Consider the following 22,695-nt stretch of genomic DNA (forward strand, 5'->3'; position numbering starts at 1 on the left):
GAAGACTGAACCACTGCTACAGGCACCCCAACCAGAAAATGTGTCACAACTCTGGTCATACTTGGGCCTTGTAAATTACTACCACCAATTTCTCCCAAACATTGCTACAGTGCTGCACCCATTGAATGCACTGTGGCAGACAGGAGCAAAGTGGGAATGGTCATTAAGATGTGAAAGAACATTCAAGGAAACAAAGGGAATAATAACATCGATGAATTGCTCACCCATTATGATCTATCCCTGCCCATCAGACTGGTGTGCAATGCATCTCCTTACACCATTGGAACCATTTTTTCACACTTTATGAAAGATCTATTTGAACACCTGATTGTGATTGCTTCAAGATCACTGATTATTGCAAAATGCAACTACGCACATTGACCGAGAGGCCCTTAGTCTAGTATGTTCCACCACTACCTCTATGGACAACAGTTTACACTAGTGAAAGATCAATTGCCCCTTGTGTCCATTTTCAATCCCGGGAAGGGAATTCCAGTGATGACTGCTTCCCAGTTACAACATTGGGCACTATTCCTTGGAGCCCACTCTTATGACTGATGCACCATCAATAACTCTCGGAGACGGGAGGCGAACGATAGGCTTTTATTAGCAGCAAAAGAGACCACAACATCCTGAAGACTGAGGGAGGAGCAGTGCCTCCAATCGCCTTTATACAGGGGTCTGTGGGAGGAGCCACAGGAGCAGTCAGCAGAGGGGCGTGTCCAGACAGGTATACATAGTTTACCACAATGACATAGAGTTAGAGATGACAGTGGGATGACATAGGGTATCAAACAACACAGCAATGCTGATGACTTGTCACATCTTCCATTATTGGCAACGAAAAAAAGTCTTCATACTGTGATCCAGCAGATGTGTTTCACACCTCATTGGTGGACCAGTTGCTGGTAACAAATTCCAAAACACAAAGGGAAACAAAGAATAACCCAACATTGTCAAAAGTCTATGGAATTACCATGCATGGTTGGCCAGCTCATGGTAACCCTATGCTTCCAGAGTTCTCAGCGAGACAAGAATGATGATGTGTGGATCTCGTGTTGTGGTTCTCTCTTAACTGTGCACCAGAGTGTTAGAAAATCTGCATGAAGGACACCTGGGAACAGTCAGGATGAAGAGTCTCACCCAGAGCTATGTATGGAGGCTGGGAACAGATAAACGGACTGAAGTGGCTGGAGTTATACCAGGGAAGTCAACCTCTTCAGCAAATATTGTCTTCGCTCTGAGGACTATCTTCACCATAAAAAGCTTCCCAGAACAAATTGTGATCGACAGCTGACCCCAATACATGTCAGAAGCATTCCAACTGTTCACGAAGAAAAATGGCATCAAACATTCAAGTCAGCTTCTCACGACCCAGCAACAAATGAGTTAGCTGAAAGGTTTATCCAAGCATTCAAGAAGTCCATGAAAGTGATGGACAAGGAGGGCATTTCTCTACAGCACAAGGTGGACAACTTCCTTTTTGTGTATCAGAACTCTGTTCATGCAACGACAAATCAAACATCTATAATGCTGTTCATGAGCAGGAATCTGAGATCTCGCATAGACCTCCTGAAACCAGATCTACAGAGGGAAGTGCAGAATAGAAAGTTCAGCCAGTTGCCTAGTGAAGCAGCAAGGAGCTTCGAGGTTGGACAGGAAGTCTTTGTGCATGATTATCGAGAAGACAATAGACACCCGGCAGGATAACTATAAGAAATGGACCACTGATAGACACAGCAGAAGTTGGAGATCAGACATGGAGATGTCATGTGGATCAGATTCTGGATGCTTAACTGAAGAACACACTTGAGTCGATTGCATCCAACAAGACGGACACATTACAGTTACTGGACTCACCCTCTCAGTGATGATCATGTCTCTGACAGCAAGGTAACATGGGAAACTGAGAGTGTTGTCTTAGATAAGGCACCTACCAACCTGATGTCACTCCATAGGTCTGGAGGCATTATCCTGAAAGAAACAGAGCACCACCCAAAAGACTGAACCTTTAGAACTTTGAAGTCAGTTATGGACTGTTATTGTGAAAGCATGTTTATTTGGAATATTGGTTTATGAAAGGGAAATTAAATGATTTGTACATATACAGTTTTATGTTGCATTAATCTCGAGGAGGAGGAGTATAATGTATGGATCTATTTCTTTTAGGGCAATGACCCCCCACCCCCTCTTAGCACTACATACTGATCTGTTGTCTGCATATGCGTTGTTGTCTACACATGTGCATTGTTCTCTCTCTCTCTCTCTCTCTCTCTCTCTCGCAGTGCAATTTAAAGCCATTTCATGCTTGCATGCTTTTCTTTAATATATATGTAATTGTGCACAGACACAAGAGCGGTTGTATCGGGAGTACTGGATACATGACCCCAACAGATTCACAGGTGAAGTGTTGCCTCATCCAGAAGGACTGTATGGAGCCTTGAATGGAGATAAGGGAGAAGGTGAATGGGCCGGTGTTGTGCTACTGTTACTTGCAGTGATATGTGAAAGGAAGGAGTATGGCGACCCACTTTCTACGCAGGTGAATCGGCTCACAAAATGGTGTGCACGTCAGCAGAGAGGCCAGCCCCAAAATGGCGCTGAGCCTTCTTCTTCACCAGCAAGGGGAGAAAGCCCGCGTGCGGGAAGAGACTTTTGTAATGCACCTGTGACGTCATTTCCGCCCGGAGAGGGCGGGATCGGAACTGCGTAAAAGCCAGTGCCGTGAAGTTTGAAAAAACCAGTCTTGAGTGCAACTTACAGACTGCGTGTCATTATTTCTAGCTCTGTGTGTAGCACATCGCTACATTGGTGACCCCTATGGTCCAAACGGGATTTGGACCAAAGATGACCGACTCTTCATCTGTTCACACAGTTTTGCTAAAACTGCCAACTTTCTGGACGCTGCGACCATGTGTGTGGTTTGACCAAGCAGAAGCCCAGTTCCAGATTCGGCAGATATCTTCTGATTCCACGCATTACTACCACGTGGTGAGCTCCCTTGATCAGGAGACGGCCGCCCAGGTTGCGGATTTCATACGGTCGCCCCCGGAAGAAGGCAAATATGAAGCATTCAAAGCGCTGCTCCTTGGGACCTTTGGCCTCTCACGGTGTGAGCGAGGTGCCCGCCTGTTTCACCTGGACGGTTTGGGAGACAGACTACCGTCAGCATTGATGAACGAGATGCTGTCCCTGGCTGACGGGCACAAGCCCTGCCTCATGTTCAAGCAAGCGTTCCTAGAGCGACTGCCCGAGGACATACATCTGCTGCCGGCCGACGCAGATTTCAGTGACCCCTGGAAGGTGGCGGCCCGGGCAGACGTGCTGTGGAAAGCCAAGAGGGAGAGCGGGGTGTCCATCGGACAGATTACCAGGCCACGCGCCCAACAGCAGGCCAGACCAGGCCCAGCAACGGAGTGCAAGGAGTGAGGAGGCCAATGAACAGTGGTGTTTCTACCACCAGCGATGGCAGCGATGGGCCACCAGGACAGCCTCTTGTACGTCTGGGACAAACAGTCGGGACGCCGCTTCTTGGACGACACCAGAGCGGAAATCAGTGTCTTACCCCCGACGGGGTACGACACCCGCAACAGGAAGCCAGGACCCACCCTGAGGGCTGCAAACGGCAGCAAGATACGGACCTACGGCACCCGCACAGTGCAGCTGCAGTTCTGCGCCAGCCGGTTCACGTGGGACTTCACACTGGCCGTGGTGGCCCAACCACTCCTGGGGGTGGACTTCTTGTGAGCTCACAGCCTGCTGGTCGACTTGCAAGGGAAAAGACTGGTCCATGCCAAGACTTTCCAGACGTTCTCCCTGGGTGAAGCCAAGTTGCCGGCCCCACACCTGGACTTCATCACGCTGTCTGACAATGAATTCACCAGAATCCTGGTGGACTTTCCATCGGTTCTGGCACCGCAGTTCATGGCAGCCATGCCCAGACACGGAGTACAGCATCACATTCCGACCCAGGGACCACCCCTCCACGCTCGCGCAAGAAGTCTCCCCCCCCGGACAAGCTCTGCCTGGCGAAGGAGGAGTTCAAGAGGATGGAGGAATTGGGGATCGTACGGAGGTCCGACAGCCCATGGGCCTCCCCCCTGCACATGGTGCTCAAAGCAGCCGGGGGCTGGAGACCATGCAGCGACTACCGCAGACTGAACGAGGCTACAACTCCAGACCGCTACCCCGTGCCACACATACAGGACTTCGCAGCAAACCTGCACAGGGAAAGCATCTTTTCCAAAGTAGACCTCGTCCGGGGATACCATCAAATCCCGGTACACCCTGAAGACATCCCCAAAACAGCACTCATCACCCCGTAAGGCATGTTCGAGTTCCTCCAAATGCCATTAGGCCTGCAGAATGCCACACAGACGTTCCAGCGGCTAGTGGATGCAGTGGGACGCGACCTGGACTTTGCGTTCATCTATTTGGATGACATCCTCATAGCTAGCAGTAGTCATCAGGAGCATCTGTCCCACCTTCGCCAGCTCTACTCCTCAGAGTGATTTCGGCCTCATGATCAACCCGGCCAAATGCTAGTTCAGACCGACACCATTGACTTCCTGGGTCACAGGATTACCAAAGACGGGGCAACACCTCTGCCCGCCAAGGTAGACGCGATCCGCCACTTTGCCCGGCCCAACACGGTCAAAGGCCTGCAGGAGTTCGTTGGTATGATAAACTTCTACCACCGCTTCCTCCCCTCAGCAGCCCATATCATGCGCCCTTTGTTCACTCTGATGTCAGGTAAAGGCAAGGACATTACTTGGGACAAAGGGGCCGTGGCTGCTTTCATTAAAGCCAAGGAAGCCTTGGCAGATGCCGCAATGCTGGTGCACCCCAGAACGAATATTCCAACTGCCCTCACGGTGGACGCATCCGAAACAGCAGTCGATGGGGTGCTGGAGCAGCTCATCGAGGGGCACTGGCAACCCCTGGCTTTCTTCAGCAGGCACCTACGGCCACCCCAACTCAAGTACAGTGCTTTCGACCGGGAGCTGTTGGCACTGTATCTGGCAATCCGGCATTTCAGGTACTTCTTAGAAGGCAGGCCATTCATCGCGTTCATGGACCACAAACCGTTGACCTTTGCGTTCACGAAGGTGTCCGAACCCTGGTCAGCCTGCCAGCAGCGACATCTGTCCTACTTCTCCGAGTACACGACAGACATCCAGCATGTCTCAGGAAAGGACAATGTCGTGGCGGACGCACTCTCCAGACCAGCTGTCCAGGCCCTGTCCCTGGGGGTGGACTATGCAGCACTGGTTGAGGCGCAGCAGGCAGACGACGAGATGCCCAGCTACAGGACCGCAGTCTTGGGTTTGCAGCTGCAAGACTTCCTTATAGGCCCAGGTGAGAGGACCCTCCTGTGCGACGTGGCTACCGGCCAACCTCGTTCCATCGTCCCGGCAGCCTGGCGGCAGCGAGTTTTCAACTCCATACACGGTTTGGCGCACCCATCTATCAGGACAACCGTCCGTATGGTCTCCAGCAAGTTCGTGTGGCACAGACTTCACAAACAGGTCAGCGAATGGGCCAAAACGTGCACACAGTGCCAAACAGCCAAGGTGCAGCGGCACACTAAAGCCACGCCGCAGCAGTTCCACCCCACCCGCCGGAGGTTCGACCACATTCGTGTGGATATTGTGGGGCCTCCTACCAGTGTCGCGAGGAGTGTGGTACCTCCTAACTATGGTAGACCGGTTCACAAGATGGCCAGAGGCGGTCCTGCTCACCGACATCACCACTGATTCCTGCGCCCGAGCGCTGATTGCAACCTGGGTAGCACGCTTCGGGATACCAGCCCACATCACCTCCGACAGAGGCGCCCAGTTCACCTCCAGCCTGTGCTCAGCCATGGCCAGCCTTTTGGGGACACAGCTGCACCACACAACCGCCTACCACCCACAGTCGAATGGACTGGTGGAGCGTTTCCACCGTCACCTGAAGTCGGCTCTCATGACCCGGCCTCAAAGGGCCTAACTGGGTGGACGAGCTTCCCTGGGTCCTACTCGGAATCCGCACGGCACCCAAAGAGGATCTGCACACCTTGTCGGCCGAGTTGGTGTATGACGCACCCCTGGTCGTCCCGGGAGAGTTCATACCAGCCCCAAGGGGGCAAGAGGAAGAACTGGCAGCAGTCCTGGACAGACTACGCGAAAGGCTCAGCAACCTGGCCCCCGTACCGACTTCACAGCACGGACAGATCCCAACCTGCGTACCCAAAGACCTGCAGAGCTGTAAATTTGATAGATAGATACTTTATTCATCCCCATGGGGAAATTCAACTTTTTTTCCAATGTCCCATACACTTGTTGTAGCAAAACTAATTACATACAATACTTAACTCAGTAAAAAATATGATATGCATCTAAATCACTATCTCAAAAAGCATTAATAATAGCTTGTGTTTGTACGAAGGGGCGGACACCGGCTGTACGAGGGGCCGTTCAAGGTGATCAGGAACAACAGGTCCACGTACGTTCTGGACATTGGGGGGAAAGAGGAGGTTTTCACGGTGGACCGACTCAAACCAGCCCATGTGGACTTGGCGCAGCCGGTCGAGGTTCAGGCACCGTGGCGCAGAGGCAGACCGCCCAAAGAGAGACTGATCCAGACTGTGGACATTGGGGGGTGTATCACCGATTTTGGGGAGGAGGTTATGTGGCGACCCACTTTCTACGCAGGCAAACCAGCTCACAAAATGGCGTGCGCGTCGGCAGAGAGTACAGCCCCAAAATTGTGCTGGGCCGCCTTCTTCACCAGCAAGGGGAGAAAGCCCACGTGCGGGAAGAGACTTTTGTAATGCACCTCTGATGTCATTTCCGCCCGGAGAGGGCGGGAACAGAACTGTGTAAAAGCCAGTGCCGCAAAGTTTGATAAAACCAGTCTCGAATGCAACTTACAGACTGTGTGTCGTTATTTCTAGCTCTGTGTGTAGCACATCGCTACAGAAGATTACAGAGGAGGGATGAATGGACAAGGGAATTGTAGAGGGAGCAATCCCTGATGAAAGCGGTGGGGAGGGAGGAGATAAAGATATACTTTGTGGTAGGATCCTGTTGAAGATGGCAGATGTTGAGGAGAATAATGTGTTGGATACAGAGGTTCAGGGTGTGGTAGGTGAGGAGAAGAGGAACTCTATTCCTGTTAAGGTGGTGGGAGATGGGCAGAGTGTGCATGTCTGGGAGTGGATCATCAATGGTGGAGAAAGGGAAACCCCATTCTTTGAAGAAGGGGAACATCCTGGGAACAGATATGGCAAAGACGAAGGAACTGAGAAAATGTAATGGTATTTTTACAGGATACAGGATAGGAAGAGGTATAGTCAAGATAACCATGGGAGTCGGTAGGCTTATAAAAGATATCAGTTGTCTCTAGTGATGGAGTAAGAGAGATCGAGAAAGGGGAGAGAGATGTCAGAAATGGACCAATTGCATTTATGGCAGTGTAGGATGCTGGATGCCATTACTGAACTCAGCATAAGTGCATGAAACAGCATCAATGCAGTTGTCAGTGTAGAGTTGGGGAGCATTACCAGGGAAGGCTTGGAACATGGACTATTCTACACATTCAATGAAAAGACACGCATAGCTGGAGTCTATGTGAGGTTAAAATGGCAAGAGACACATGTTCTTCACTTAAGCAAGCTACTACTGTAATCAACAAGTGCTCTTACAATTAGGAAGGGTTGAAGTCAAGGTCTCTCATCCTTGACTGATGTCATGGGAGACAGTGGAGACCTGATAACATTGATATGGAAATCTCATTTTATTTCCTGTAGAGATAATGCCTGGTAAATGAAAGCACATAATAATCAGTTTGAACATAATGACTCACTATCACCATGATGCTGCAGTTACTGAATGTTATAGTTGGCAATAACATGATTTTTTCTATCTGGCGGACAGCTGGTAGATGTTGCAAAATATTTCAAATATGAACAAAATGGAATATTAAGTGGAAAGAAAAAATGTAAATGGAAGAAGAAAAATGTATAATGATATAGTCTGATTTTTAAAAAATGGTTGCTTTATCAATAATGTTTTCATTTATTTATGAGATTTGAGTGTCAGTGACAAGATCAGCATTTATATTCCCTCTCTAATTGCCCATGAGAAATGTTATCTCCTTGAGTTACTGTGTTTTAAAGTTAAAGATTAGCTTTATTTGTCACATGTACATCGAAACATACAGTGAAATGCGTCACTTGTGTCAAATCAAATCAGTGAAGGTTGTGCAGATGAGTCTACAAGTATCACAATGCTTCCAGTGCCAATGTAGCATGCCTACAACTTACTAACCCTGACCATACATCTCTAGAATGTGGGAGGAAACCAGGGCACCCACAGGAACCCCGAACAGTCGCAGGAAGCATGTACAAATTGCTGGTAGACATCTGGCTGCTCTCCCTTCCCCTCCAAAATGCTGTAGACGCGATCCGAGATGTCCCCGACCCTGGCACATGGGAGACAACATACCACCCAGGTGTCCCGTTCATTTCCACAGAATCTCCTGTCTCATCCTCTGACTATTGAGTCCCCTATCACTGCTGCTCACCTCTTCTCCCTCTTTTCCTTCTGCTCAGTGCCAGTAACCTGGTCTCCAAGGCATTCCCCAGGGAGGTCATCCCCCACAATAGTATCCAAAACGGTAACTGCTTATCACATTTCCATTTCTCCTGATAGTCAGCCAGCTACTCACCTCCTGCAGTTTAAGGATGACTACTTGCTGTAGCTCTGATCGATTATCTCTTCACACCTCCGTACAAGCCAAAGGTTATCCAGCTTCTGTTCCAGATTCCTAACATGGTCTTCAGAGAGCTGCGGCTGGATGCACTTCATGCAGATGTAGTCCCCTGGGAGACTCTGGGCCTTCCAGGACTCCAACATCCGGCCTGAAGAGCACACAATGGGCATTTACTGCACTGGGTACAGTAAGAGGGAAAAAAAGGGAACCTTAGCAGAAATTTACCCAAAGTGAACACCTCTGCCATGTTCTATTCCTTCAATTCTTTTGTCTCTTTGAATTCTATTATGTTTCTTGTACTTAGCATGAATGCCCACAAGAAAATGAATCCCAGTGTTGTATATGGTGACACCGATGTACTTTGATAATACATTTACTTTGAACTATGAAGTTTACCCTTCTTGTATTGACTCATCATTTGCTGCATACCTTATCCTGCAGCTTGACCTTTAGTATTTGGTCTGCTCAGTTTGTGGAGGTTTTACTAAACCACTCCTCACCTAGAGTACAGTCTGAATCCTTGATCCTTTCAGTCTTTATTTTAGGTGTTGTCCAACATGCATGAGCATTGATTCATCAGCTTGGTGACGATGGGTACAGTAAATCATGTTTAGATATATTGAAAGGCTGATATTGAATCAGAAAGATGAAGTAATTTACCATTATATTAATCACATGTGTGATTAGATCTGGAATATGGTACACTGTCTGGTCATTTTGTTGAAATATTCTGAAGCTGTCTTTAGAACAGCCTTAGTAAGTAACTCCGGTGTATTTTGTAGCTGTTACATCTTGCAGGCACAACGCAACAATGGTGGAGTAAATAAATGCTTGTGATGGTGGATAGTGGATGGCTGCTTTTCCAAGTAGCTTTTGAACTTACTATGTGTTTGAGCTGCACTTATCCAGGCAGGCATTCAATATTCTAATCAAACTCTTGACATATCTTGCAGGTCGGAGAAGGCTTTAGAGAGGGAGGAGGTGAGTCACTCACCTCATGATGCCCATTGTTTGACCCACTATAGTATTTAAATTGCAGTCAAAAATTTCTTCCCAGATATTAATCGTGGGATACTTAGCTTCAAACCCAAACGTGTCTACAGCCTAAAAGGAAAAAGGCAACTGGAATATGGGAAAACTGTTAATTGACCTGGAGATATGTCAACATTCCTATCTTCATTGGATCTCAGTCTTGGAACTCCTTTCCTATTAGCAACCAGGGTGAAGGTCTGCATAGTCCAAGAAGGGAGCTTATCATAGCTTTCCCAAGGACAGGCAATAAATGTCAGCCTTGACAGTGATAACAACATCAACTTCCCTTTTTTTAGGTTTGCAATCCATCTCTCTGAAATCATTGTTTCTGCATCAAAGACACTGCAGAAATGTACACTCCCTTGCAGTGATAAAAGAAACACTGAATCACCAAGGCAAATAAAATCTATAATATCTGGTTTAAACAATTGTTTCCATTTAGACTTTTATAAAACCTAAAATAATCAAAACATTTTTCAAAGTAATACCAAATCTTAAATATTGATTGATATTCTTTTGAATACCAATGAAGTAAAACTTTCTGATTCTCTCCATGTGCAGTTGATAGTATTCTGACGATGCATCATCATCAGGTACAGAGGTGCAGGATTGAAAGAGGCTACAGAGGGTTGTAGACTTAACTAGTCCATTGTGGGCGCAACCCGTCCCACCACTAAATATATCTTCAAAAACTGATGCCTCAAGAGGATGGCATGCATCATTATGAACCCTCACCATCTAGGACATGCCCTCTTTGCATTAATATCATTGGGAAGGAGGTACAGGAGTTTGAAGACACACACTCTGTTTTTGGAACAGCTTCTTCCTCTGCACCATCAGATTTCTGAATGGTCCATGAACACTACATCGCTATTCCTCCTTTGTAGTATTTATTTATTCATTGTAACTTATGGTGATTTTTATGTTTTGCACCATACAGCTGTCACAAAACAAAAACATTCATAACAAACAATATGCTGGTAATAATAAATTTGATTCTGATTCTGATTATTCTAAGCAATTAATCTTCAACTAGCTAACAAAATCATCCAAGGTTACTATTTCAAACAATGCAATGAAAGCAGCTAGCCCAATATTCAAATTCTGTGAATAGCTGATTGATTAAAATTATTTACTAAGAGTTCTGATGGTGCTGAGGATTTCTTGGCTGCATTATTCATTTATCAGGAACCAGCTGTATGTCGATGATTCTAGGCGTTGTTGATGATTCACTGAGACAGAAGAGAAATAGAATGTAGACAAATCAGATTTTGAGGAGCTATTATCAGGAGTTAATGCTGACAGGTCTCTTGCAGTTCACAAGATCATAACAGTACAGCAGAGAGCGCTCTGTTGATGCAGTGGCTACAGCTTCTGTTGATACATTTATGGAGATTATCTACAGTGTTTTGAAGCTGGATTGAAGCATGCCATAACAGGATTCAAAGACGTCATGAACATTTTTTGATTTTGCCACAATGTGCCTCTCTCACTAATCTAAAATGCCTCATTCCCTCTTGATTAGCAAAATACACAAACTGAAGGAAAACTTCAGCTTGAACTCCATTCAGTCTGATGGACAGGTGCTGCACATTCAACACATCTCAATTTGTGTCAGATCATTTTGTAGTTTATACTACAAATACCTTCTTTAAAACAAACACATCAAGTTGAATTTCTTTTTTCTAGTGCCCACTGAATGCAGAGTTGAAAAAGTGGTTCCGGGCTTTATTTCCTGAGATTATTCAGCACAACTGATGCATGAAATTGATTCTCCAGAGGTTACAAAGATATCAGGAAAAGTTACCAATTCTTCTATCTCTTGCATTGCCTCACTTAAATACACTTCTACAGTCACCACAACAAAAGCAAAAGCCTATCTTTACATTGCTCTTTGCTCAAAATGAAATTTCCCAAAACATTTTGCAAGTATGCCATCAAATAATGAGACATATATAGTAAATAGATATTAGGCCAGATGCCCAAAGGCTTGATAGGAATAATTTAATGGAAAATATTAGAAAATGTCAGTCAAGAGACAATTAAGTTTAGTGAATGAATTTTAAACATAAGAGCTTCTGCAGCTGCTGGAAATCCCGAGCAACACATGCAAAATGCTAGAAGAACTCAGCAGGTTGGGCAGTATCTATGGAAGGGAATAAACAGTTGATGTTTTGGCCTGAGACCCTTCATCAGATGCTTTTGTCCTGATGAAGGGTCTTGGCCCAAAACATCAACTGTTTATTCCCCTCCACAGATACTACCTGACCTGCTGAGTTCTTCTAGCATTATGTTAGTGAATGAATTCTGGAGTTTAGGATACTAAACACACACCATCAGTTGTAGAATAATTAAATTTGGGGATAATAAGTTCTGAACTATAAAATGTAGCTCTTTCAGAGGAGATTACAGAGCGAGTGAAGAGGCAGTTACCGAGATATTATGACTGAGTGAATAACAAGTAATTGTGGATTGGATTTAGTGGGAGTTGGAACATTGTCAACACTCTGTTGGATCATTCGAAACTTGCAGATGTTAGAATGAGCTAAGATGGTTCAGAGTGCAGAGGAATAATCCCATCTAATGGTGGTAAAGTGCAAATAAATACTTTGGTAGCAGATAAATTGAGGCCAGGAAAGAGTTGGGGGACATGAGCAAAATAGAAATAAGTGTTCTTCATGAAATCAGGGACATTTGTTATGAAGATTATCTTGGATTCAAACATGATACATTCATCCATTCTGGTTCAGTTTCTAGGGAGATGATGGAGCCAATGACTAAGGAGCAGAATCTATAATAGTAGCTTAGAGATAGTTCCAAATTCTGTCCTTTTTAATATGCAAATCATATAAACAATGATTTAATTGAGATCACTCCAGCAATCATTTCCAGATGAAGTCACATTCATTGCAAAATTGAACTAAGCAGTTCTGTGCACTGTTAATGTTAATGCCTTACATTTGTTCAGCATTAAGATGTGCAGTTATGTCATCATTATTCACATAATGTTTATTTCTGCTTCTATGGACATGAACTGGAGCTTATTGATGCAGCCTACGACTGTTGTGGTACGCTCAGCACAGCTATGCATTAATGTGTTATTCCTATTACTAAAAAGAGGCACTCTACTGATAATAGGAGTCCTGATTAGCCACCTGCTTGGACATTTCTCAGAATATCAGAGTGCTACAACTAATAGGCAGTGCCTTCTCCGGAAGTTAATTGATGACTAACTTATTCCATAGGTAATTCTGTGCTGATCTCATTGGCAATATCTCATTAGCAGCCTTTCTAAGTGAAGCGCAGCTACAATTCCAAAAGTTGCCACACATGGACCACATAACTTAGTACAATAATGGATATGACCTGCCCAAAGTGAGAATACATATGGTGTGTTTTGAATTCCAAAAACGACAAAACAATACAAAAATCATAGCCGCTTTGATAGGTTTCAAAATTCTAGTGATATGGCTACTTTGCAATATCCAAGTATGGCCACTGTTGCCAGAGAAAGCAGGATCTCCCAGTGGCCATCCATTTTAATTCCACTTCCCATTCCCACTCTGATATGTCTATCCATGGCCTCCTCCACTTTCAAGATGAGGCCACACTTGGAGGAACAATACCTTATATCTCATCTGGGTAGCCTCCAACCTGATGGTATGAACATCGATTTCTTGAACATCTGGGAATGTCTCCCTCCCACCCAATCTTCACCATTCCCCACCCCCTTTTCCCTCTCTCACCTTAACTCCTTGCCTGCCCATCACCTCCCACTGGTGCTCCTGCCCCCTTTTCTTTCTACTATGGCCTTCTGTCCTGTCCTATCAGAAACCCCCTTCTCCAGCCATGTATCTCTTCCACCAATCAACTTCCCAGCTCTTTTTTTCACCCACCCCCTTCAGGTTTCACCTATCATCTTGTGCTTCTCCCTCCTCTCCCACCACCTTTTAACTCTATTCCTCCTCATCTTTTTTTCGTCCAGTCCTGCTGAAGGATCTCGGCCCAAAATGTCAACTGTACTCTTTTTCATAGATGCTGCCTGGCCTGTTGAGTTCCTCCAGCATTTTGTGTGCATGACTATCTATAGCAGGGGTTCCCAACCTGGGGTGCCCGCACCCCCAGGGTGTGCAAGATGGAATTTCAGGGGGTGCGACAAGAGTGGCTTGTGTGACAAGTCACGAGTCATCACTCAGCCAGCTGCCAGTGTGCCTTGAGAAGTGGTAGTAACGTTTGTCCCAAGCACACTCCAGTCTCTCGCTGCCCGAGTCGAGAGAGACATAAACTCACTGCAGACCCCCACTGCCCGAGTCAGCGTTGAGGATTCTCATCAGTGTTACCTGGGAAGTTACACCTCAGAGTTGAGGAGTCTCATCAATTTACTGTTTACTATTTTTTCTGAATAAATTAGAATCTAATTGCTCAATTTATATTTGCATTTTATGCACTGAGTTAAAAGCGTATTTTTTTAAAGTTCAATTTGTTCACCTGCAGTATTGTACATGGTTCAATCTGTGGTTCAAAAATGAGAAATTAGACTTCTTCATCTTCAAATGTGATATTACTTTTGTAGGGGGTGCGAACGTTAATCAAACATTTCCTAGGGGTGTGGGGCATAGAAAAGGTTGGGAACCACTGATCTATAGAATGCTGGATGCAGCACCTGCACTGACTTCTCAAGACTTGTAGTGTAAGTCAATGGATTATTTAATTGGGCTTGTTTCAATCCAAACAAGCAGTGTAAATTATTTAGTTCAAGGAAGTTTGCTAATTTCATTTAGCATATCGAATGGCTGACCTGTTAATAGATGGGAAGTTTGTATGCTTAAAGAGTCACCTTCACAGCATTAATTGTGGGAATCTGGGAACCGTGTCTCCAAGATGCTTTTAGACTGCAAAAAAGAGTTTCTGCAAAAAAGTATCATATAAGTGTGAAATCACCCAAGTGGTAGGAAAATAGTATAAAAGTAGATAGTAGTTCAGGTTATTAGGAATGGTTAAAGAGCATCAAAAAGAATAATAGAAAGATTGGGTGACTGGAATCTATTCCTCTTGGACAATATGTTCATCTGCTTTGTTTTTATGACTTTTTAGCTTATAGGAGCTGTATCTGTATTTTGGAAATCCTTTGTGTTACTTTTAGAATTTGCTTGTAATTTGGAATTTTTTTTTAAGATAGAAAACCCTCTGAGTTTGAAATGTGTTTAAAGAGCTTAGTCTGCATTTAAACATCTATTGCTAAAAATAAATGAACTGTGTTTAAACTACTTTGTTAGCTGGAATTATCTCCTTCTTCTTAGGGAGGGGAGACACACTGCTCAAATACTGGGTACTGGCAGCTAAACCCGCCATGGAGGATAAACAGTGAAATGAATTAGTTTTTGAAGAGTAGGTGGTTACAGTATAACCTCCCTTTTGTGAAGGCACCTGTAGCTATCTGTATCCAAAAGGGTTTAAGATCTTTTATTGAGTTTAGAACTTCACGGTCAGCAAACCCAATATCTTCGCAAGAAGCATCCTTGATATTCCAGAAGTTCTTGCCCTGAAGTAAAGACCTAGCTGTGGGGGAACCAGAGAGGTCCTAGTGGGTGATGAATTGGTCCTCTCACAAAGGGAAATATCTATATGTGTGTGCAAAGATGCGCATATAAGAGGAGTATTTATATTAGTCTTGACCTCACTTTCACACATATCAGAGAGTCACGGAATATTTTCTGAACTTGGTCAGTGATTGTTACTCCAGAGTAACATCATCCAGGTCACCTCCTGCCCTGTATCTCTATTGATCACCATGGAAGTCTTTCTGACTTCTCACCTGACACATAGAATATTTGCCCAGACTGCGTGCTGTACCGGGTTTTCAATGTCCTGTTGCACAGCTCCCTCCATCGTAGACATTGTTGCCTGTGTACCTTGGAGAGTATGTATTCAGGAGCTGAGATATTTCTGCCATTGGTACATAACAACATACTGGCAGCATACAAAATTTAGCTGTGAGCCATACGCCTCATTTTATGTCTTATGTCCCATCTTGATTCTGGGTATACTCTATGCCACCTTCATGCTGTTTTCAACTTCTTTTTGGTAAACTCCTCTATTTTTCGCAGGGGATCTAATATGACAACAACTTGACAATAACACAAAAGATCCTGCAGAGCAACACACAGGAAATGCTGGGCAAACTCAGCAGGTCAGGCAGCATCTATGGAAATGAATAAATAATCGATGTTTCAGGCTAAGACCTTTCATCAGGACTATGCTGGCTTAGAAATTTAAAAAAGGTATAATCCAATTTTAGGTTAATGTCACTTGGAAGAAGTATTTGTCGCTCAGATTACAGATGTTAGCCTGACCAATTAAAAGCAGCAAAGGTGTAACGAGAACCAATGAGTGTTGGTAACTGTGTGAAAATCTGTGTAGTCAGATGATTTCACAGAAGAAGGAGCAAAATGTAGTTGCAGAATAGGAAAAGACTAAGCATAAATCTTTGGGATAAACCCTCATAGAGAACTTTAAAGGTATCAAAAAAGAAGCCATGGTAGGTCATGATAAACACATGAGATTCTTCAGATGCTGGAAATCCAGAGCAAAAAACACAAAATGCTGGAGGAACTCAGCAATTCAGGCAGAATCTATGGAGGAGAATAAACAGTTGATAGTTTGGGCTGAGAACCTTCATCAGAATGAGAAAGGAAGTAGGGCAGAAGCCAAACTAAAAAGGTTGCAGGAGCTATTCTAACTTTGGAGAAGAAAGGGAGCTTGAAGTTAAAAAAAAGTTATAAATATATTTTAGTCCAGAAGGATGCGGTGTATGAAAAAATATAAATTAAAATGACACACTTTTCAATGAAAAATTGTCAGTTCAATTGGTATCATACAAGTCTGGAAGATAACTTACGGATCAATATTATGTTATTTTTGACATGAGACTGGAAATAACATGCAGAAGACATGATCTTACCTTTATAATATCTCTTATCTTGAGAAACACAGATCCAATAATCATCTGTTTTTCAAAATTGCAAAGTGCTGATTTGGCAAATGCAATCAACTAAAATAAGATAACAATGGTGCCACGAGCAACTTGACAGACCAAGGTACCTATAGATTTGTGAATTTCCAGTATCAATGTGATGAGAATCAGTGTGATTTTCTGTATCAAAGACGAACAGTGAAGCAAAAACAGCCATCCTAATTTCTGCATTAAATCATGCCGAGGAAGGGGAATAAGTATATATTAAGTAATGCTAAATTTCTGGCATGGGGTGATGCAAACTAGGAATACAGATCAAAATACAGAAAACTGTACTGCTTCTATTGTCTGAAGTTTCACACTGGATATATACATCACTGAACTTATACTTTGCATTATGAAACCTGTTATGACAAAGCATTGCCAATTTAACTATCATTAACACAATCACATACATTATTATGACCAATCTAGATTGGTTATTATATTTTAATTTTCTATGTACATCTTTCCTGTCTCTTTAAGGCAACTCACAAGGAAATTCACAAGGCCTCAAAAATTTCTTTGCGCCGAACATACAATTCAACAGACAATTTAATTAATAAATATATGCAATAACTAAAAATAATATTTTGGGACAAAGTCACCCACCTTCCTGACAGTACATCATTAAGGAATGAAGCAATGGTATTTATAAATTCATTGTAGTTAAAATATATCTTCTGATTAGAAGGGAGAAATTCTCTGAACTTGTGACTAGATAGATAAAATCCTCCACAGTCAGTTGTCAATATTACAGTTGGCAATAATAAACTATTTATGACTTTAAGAGATACTGCAGTGAATTTGAATTAGGAATATTTTCCAAGTTTCATCAACTGGTAGGGAGTATTATCAAATCAAATACATGCATCTATTTTGCACAATAGCCAAGAGTTTTCCTTTCATTCAAAAGCTTGGAAAATTGTTGGATTTCTGGAGTTGTATTCAATAGAATTATCATAAAAGTGGACTAATTCCTTAGCAGAGTCATGAGTACACAACCCATTTATTTAATTAAAGTTAATAGAATATTGATAATTTGCTATAATTAGCAACATCATAATAAAATTTTGAGGAAAAACATTGAATAGTGTATTACCTTTCAGAAATTACATAATGGATTCCCAGTTATGGGGAAAGGCAGCATGATTTTCATTATTCTCCGCACCCAATGCAGAAAGACAGGGATTCAGACATTCACCATATATTTAATACATTAAATATGGAAGGAGATGCTCCAAGAACCTACCAGTACTGCTTTGGATTGTCCTCACTGTTGTCGTGGTTCGAGGTGGTGATGTTGACCTAAGTGACAAACTTTCATCATCCTGTGAGCAGCCACGTTCGATTGCCCTCACGTAGCTGTGGCTTCGCATACGGAAGTACTCTGGCATCGGCAGATCCAGTGCCTCAACCGCCTGCGACTCCAATTCATTAAATACTGATTCGCAAACAGATTCAAATTGCCCATTAACCTCCACTTCACTCACCTGCAAAATAGAGATCACACCAAGGACCGTTTAGTTTAGACTAAGCCATATAACTTAAAACTTTACTCTAAGCATAAATACTCTGTTTACCTGGCTGATGGTGCTCATGGCTCTCATGTAACTTTCATTGCGAGAACGGAATTTAGGCGAGGCAAGAAGCACTGCAGGATCCAAACTGTCCAAGCTTCGGTTAATCGACACTTCGCTGACTGCTCGTAAGTAACTGTGGCTCCGGATCTGAAGCTTGGGAGAGTGTTCATTTGATATCCTGGGGGAGAAAAGGGGAAACTTTGCTTTATGCGTGGGAGGAAGAAACAAAGATCAACTAACATAATGATGAGATACACTTTACTGAAGAAAAGTACTTTTTCCTTTATAAATGATGAGGACAAATGATTCAGAATCAGGTTTAATATCACCGGCATACGTCATGAAACTTGTTAACTTTAAGGCAGCAGTGCAATGAAATATATGTTAAATAAATATAGAGGGAAAAAACTGAATTATAGCAAGCATAGGTCTATTAAATAGTTGTTAAAAGAAGTAATGTAAAAAAAAAGAAATAAAAAAAGTACTGAGGTAGTGTTCACGGGTTCAATGTCCATTTTGAAATCTGATTGCAGACGGGAAGAAGTTGTTCCTGAATCGCTGAGTGTGTGCCTTCAGGCTTCTTTACCTCTTTCCTGATGGTAACAATGAGAAGAGGACATGTCCTGTGTGGTGGGGTATGACTGTAACCTATCGCAATTTTGTAATATTTAAGTTTAATAGCAATACAGAAATGATCAAGATAGGGCAGTGGGGCAGCCCTCAAGCCAACACCAACATAGCATGCTCACAAGTCAGTACCTCTAACCCTAACAGTGCATCTTCGGAATGTGGGCGATAAGCAGAGCACCCGGAGGAAACTCAGTGGCCACGGGGAGAATGTAAAGTTATATGAGAGTGGGAACTGATCCCCATAGTGATGGCTGGTACTGTAAGGTATTATACTAACTGCTATGCTAATGTGTTGCCTTTAATTAGTAAACTTTTATACTTCAGCTGTACATTGTACTTCCTTTATGGTGATTGGCAATGTCTAATGCTTTCTTCAAACCTGAGGCATAGCTGGATTCATCTTCTGCTACAACCAGGTCTAAATGCACTTTTAGATCCAAGCATCCATTTTCTCCATACCTTAGGTCAGGTTTATGCGTGACAAGTATTGTGATTTGAAGAACCATTGTCTAGCAAGGCCAGGGTCCACAAGGATTTTGTGGTAGTTTTCACTCCCACTCAGAATCTGATATGAACATTAGGCAATACAATAGGGAGAAGGTGTAACATGGTATTCATTAACATCTCCTACCACCAAGGATCTATTTATTTCAACCAAATATCATAACTAAGGATTATTGATCTGGATATGCCGAAGAGGGACTGTTAAGAGTGCTGAAAGGTGCTGTGAGTGATAGTACAATCACAAGAAGTTCCCAATGCAAACTAATTATTTTAACCAAGACATAATGTTCAAGGACAGTTGACACATAGAAGTATATTGTGCAGTTAATCCTATCAAACGAAGGAATTAGAAAATGATAACTGCCCACAGCCTGATAGCTGAAGCCTGGAGACAGGAGGCTTATCCTGAAATTGGAGGACTCTCTGTATGAATGGGTGGAGGAAAGGGGCTCATTTTCCTGTTGATGTTTTGTTATGTTCTGTGTTGTTCTGCCGAGCATTGTGGGCATTGACTGTTGGCACCAGAATGTGCACCAACTTGTGGGCTGCCCCCACAATGTTAATGTAAATGATCCATTTCACTACATGTTCCAATGTACATGGGATAAATAAATTTGAATCTGAATCAACTATAAAAAATAACAGTCCAGAAAATAGTCTGGAAAACCCAAACAACCGACAAGATATGAGGCTGCTGTTTAATGCATAAGTCATATTAAAATGTTTTACATATTTTACATGGCAGGATTTCTGCCCATTATCACTGCCTGCCAAACTAACTTCCATTTGCTACCCATCACAACCAGGTAGCACTCATAATGATAGCAGTTTCAGTGCGCCTCAGTGCAAGGTGCTGATTCCTGTGGCCCCAATAGATGCTGTGTCAGTCGACCACTTGTGGAACAAGGCTGTTCTATTGTGCGATGGGCAACATCTCACACTACTATGCTACTTAATCTTCTCACCATTTCCTCTTTTTCCCTTGATTCTCTCATACTGCAAGGCACCTTTGATTGCTTCTTCCCTTTCCACTTTCCCTCTTTTTCCATGATAGCCTGTCTGTCTGACATAGAGACTTCACTTTGACAGTGGCCGACCAGCTTTTCAGCAGGCAGCCTGTGAATGAGATGGCAGCTGTGAGCAAATCCTTGCTTTGGCATCAGAGTAAAATGAAATACCCATTTAGCCTGAAAAAATTGTTGACTTCCTGTTTCTAAGATGAGTAATTTGCTGCAGATTTTTTTTTAGCTGTCCCTTTTGTAACGTGTGCTCACAGAAATTCACACCGTGTAATCAAGTTAGTGAATACTTGGAAAGATTAATCTGGAACTTGCCTCAGTTTTGAATGGGAATTGTTTTGAAAGGGAAGATGAACTTGGAAACCATTTTTTAAAAGATTAAACATGTGGTGTTGTATCTAATCATCTGCAAAGCATTTGGAAGGAGAGATGAATGAGACTAGTTTAGTTTATTTCAAGTAGTTTAATTTTTTTCATTTTACAATAATTTGAGGCCAAATATTTTTCTGTAAAACTTCATTCTCAATATCTTTAACCTGTTAATTCTTTCTTTTAAAAATCTGAAGTGATATGAATTTTAGAAAATAATAAAAGCTCTGCAGTATGCAGACAAGCAAAATCAATTCCTCATGATCTTTTGTTTCTAAAAAAATCTATGAGAATAATAATGATGAATAACAGATATTAGTAATTGCCAATTCAGTTTAATATCTACTGGTTATTAAAGCAGAAAACTAATTTTTCTACTAATATTGCCACAAATAACAAAATCTGTTTTGCTCATTCCCATCACAGTGGGAAAGCTGGGGGTGGTTAGATGACTCAGTTGTAGTAGGATGGAGAAGATAGGCAGGAAGCTAAAACAAGTAAAAGACTCAAAAAGAGCAATATTATGGTTAACAGAAAGTTGGTATCGGATTTTATCTGACAAAAATCCCATGACGCAATCAGTGACTCTTCACAATATCAAAAATGCTACATAAATGCAAAGTGTTACTGGAGCAATTTGGCCATCAGCCTTTACTGGACAAATAATGATTCCATGATCTCACGTGGAAACAAGTAGCAAGTTGAATTGATAGTTACCCCATTCCATGGAGCACCAACCTTCCATACAGTCGAGACCATAGCTCATTGCTGGTACCCACTCATTCCTCTGATGAGGAATCCATGGGAGAAGGGGCTCTGGACAAAAGGGAGGGGCAGGCCACAACTGTGGAGCAAGGTTCAATGTTGAGGTGAGTGCTGATGGCTGCAGCTACAGCGTCATCTCAGCACTGAGGCGAGTGAAGCCTCCTGGGGTAATGAGCTGAACATCGGTTTGCCCTCCATCTTTGGCCTCGAAGTGTAAATCTTTTAAAATCTGGTTCGGAACTTAAACATCAGTTCATTATTTGCTGTTGGACTCAGGCCCTTCAGTCTAACCTCAAGGCCACTTCAGCAATGGCCACCATGGTCCTACGTGCATGCTTGAGAATACATTTTGCTGAATATTTCAGGACACCATAAAAATGGCAGGTTGTACAGATGGTTCAAAAACAGACCTCCCAGTGGAAAATTACAGGCTGTGGATTGTAGTGAACATTGTCCCAAGGAAGTACATTTAGTAGAATTGTTATTAGTTTTGTTTCCTGTCTGCAAAGCATCACCATGTCTTGTCAGTGCCATCTTTGCTTTAGAAATTGTTTTAGATCTGTAAGTTTTTTATCATCCCCACTATAGAACATCAAGGTATTCAAAATGAAATCCCTGGAGGTTCCACAGACACCAGTATCTGCAAATGTAATAAAGGAAATAGACAAGAATGTTGTGACAAATAGATACTCTATTCAAAAGTCATAGAAGAAGAATTTTGTGAAGTTCTGAAGATAGATGCCAATAATTTTCATGGTCTACCTAATCATGGCTTGGGATAGTTGGATGGCAATGTTCTTGGAAGTTAGTGGTTGGTGAATACTGAGCAAGAAAGCACTGAGAGACTAGAAGTTTGGTGAATGACTTCATTAACAGTTTGCATGAGTTAAAAGAGAGGTAGTATTTAAAACTCAGTAGCTGAGTTTTAAGATGAACCTTTTGAATTCTCTTCAGCCATGGGTCCTTGATATGCAATGTGTTACTGTTTTAATAGACACTGATTGGGATTGGATTTGTTGCCATCATA

General features: G+C 43.0%; 1 protein-coding gene across 7 annotated transcripts in view; it reads right to left on the reverse strand.

Moving 5' to 3' along the window:
* Positions 1–22,695, reverse strand: part of dlgap1a (discs, large (Drosophila) homolog-associated protein 1a) — an 811,451-nt gene that overhangs the window by 167,577 nt on the left and 621,179 nt on the right. For all 7 annotated transcript variants that reach the window (XM_073043846.1, XM_073043853.1, XM_073043819.1 and 4 more), the window contains 2 exons: positions 18,382–18,559; positions 18,051–18,291 (listed from right to left, as the gene is read on the reverse strand). In XM_073043846.1, the coding sequence (XP_072899947.1) occupies positions 18,051–18,291; positions 18,382–18,559 (419 nt within the window). The remainder of the gene's footprint in view (positions 1–18,050; positions 18,292–18,381; positions 18,560–22,695) is intronic.

Source organism: Hemitrygon akajei, chromosome 1 (assembly GCF_048418815.1).
Source record: "Hemitrygon akajei chromosome 1, sHemAka1.3, whole genome shotgun sequence".
NCBI lineage: Eukaryota > Metazoa > Chordata > Chondrichthyes > Myliobatiformes > Dasyatidae > Hemitrygon > Hemitrygon akajei.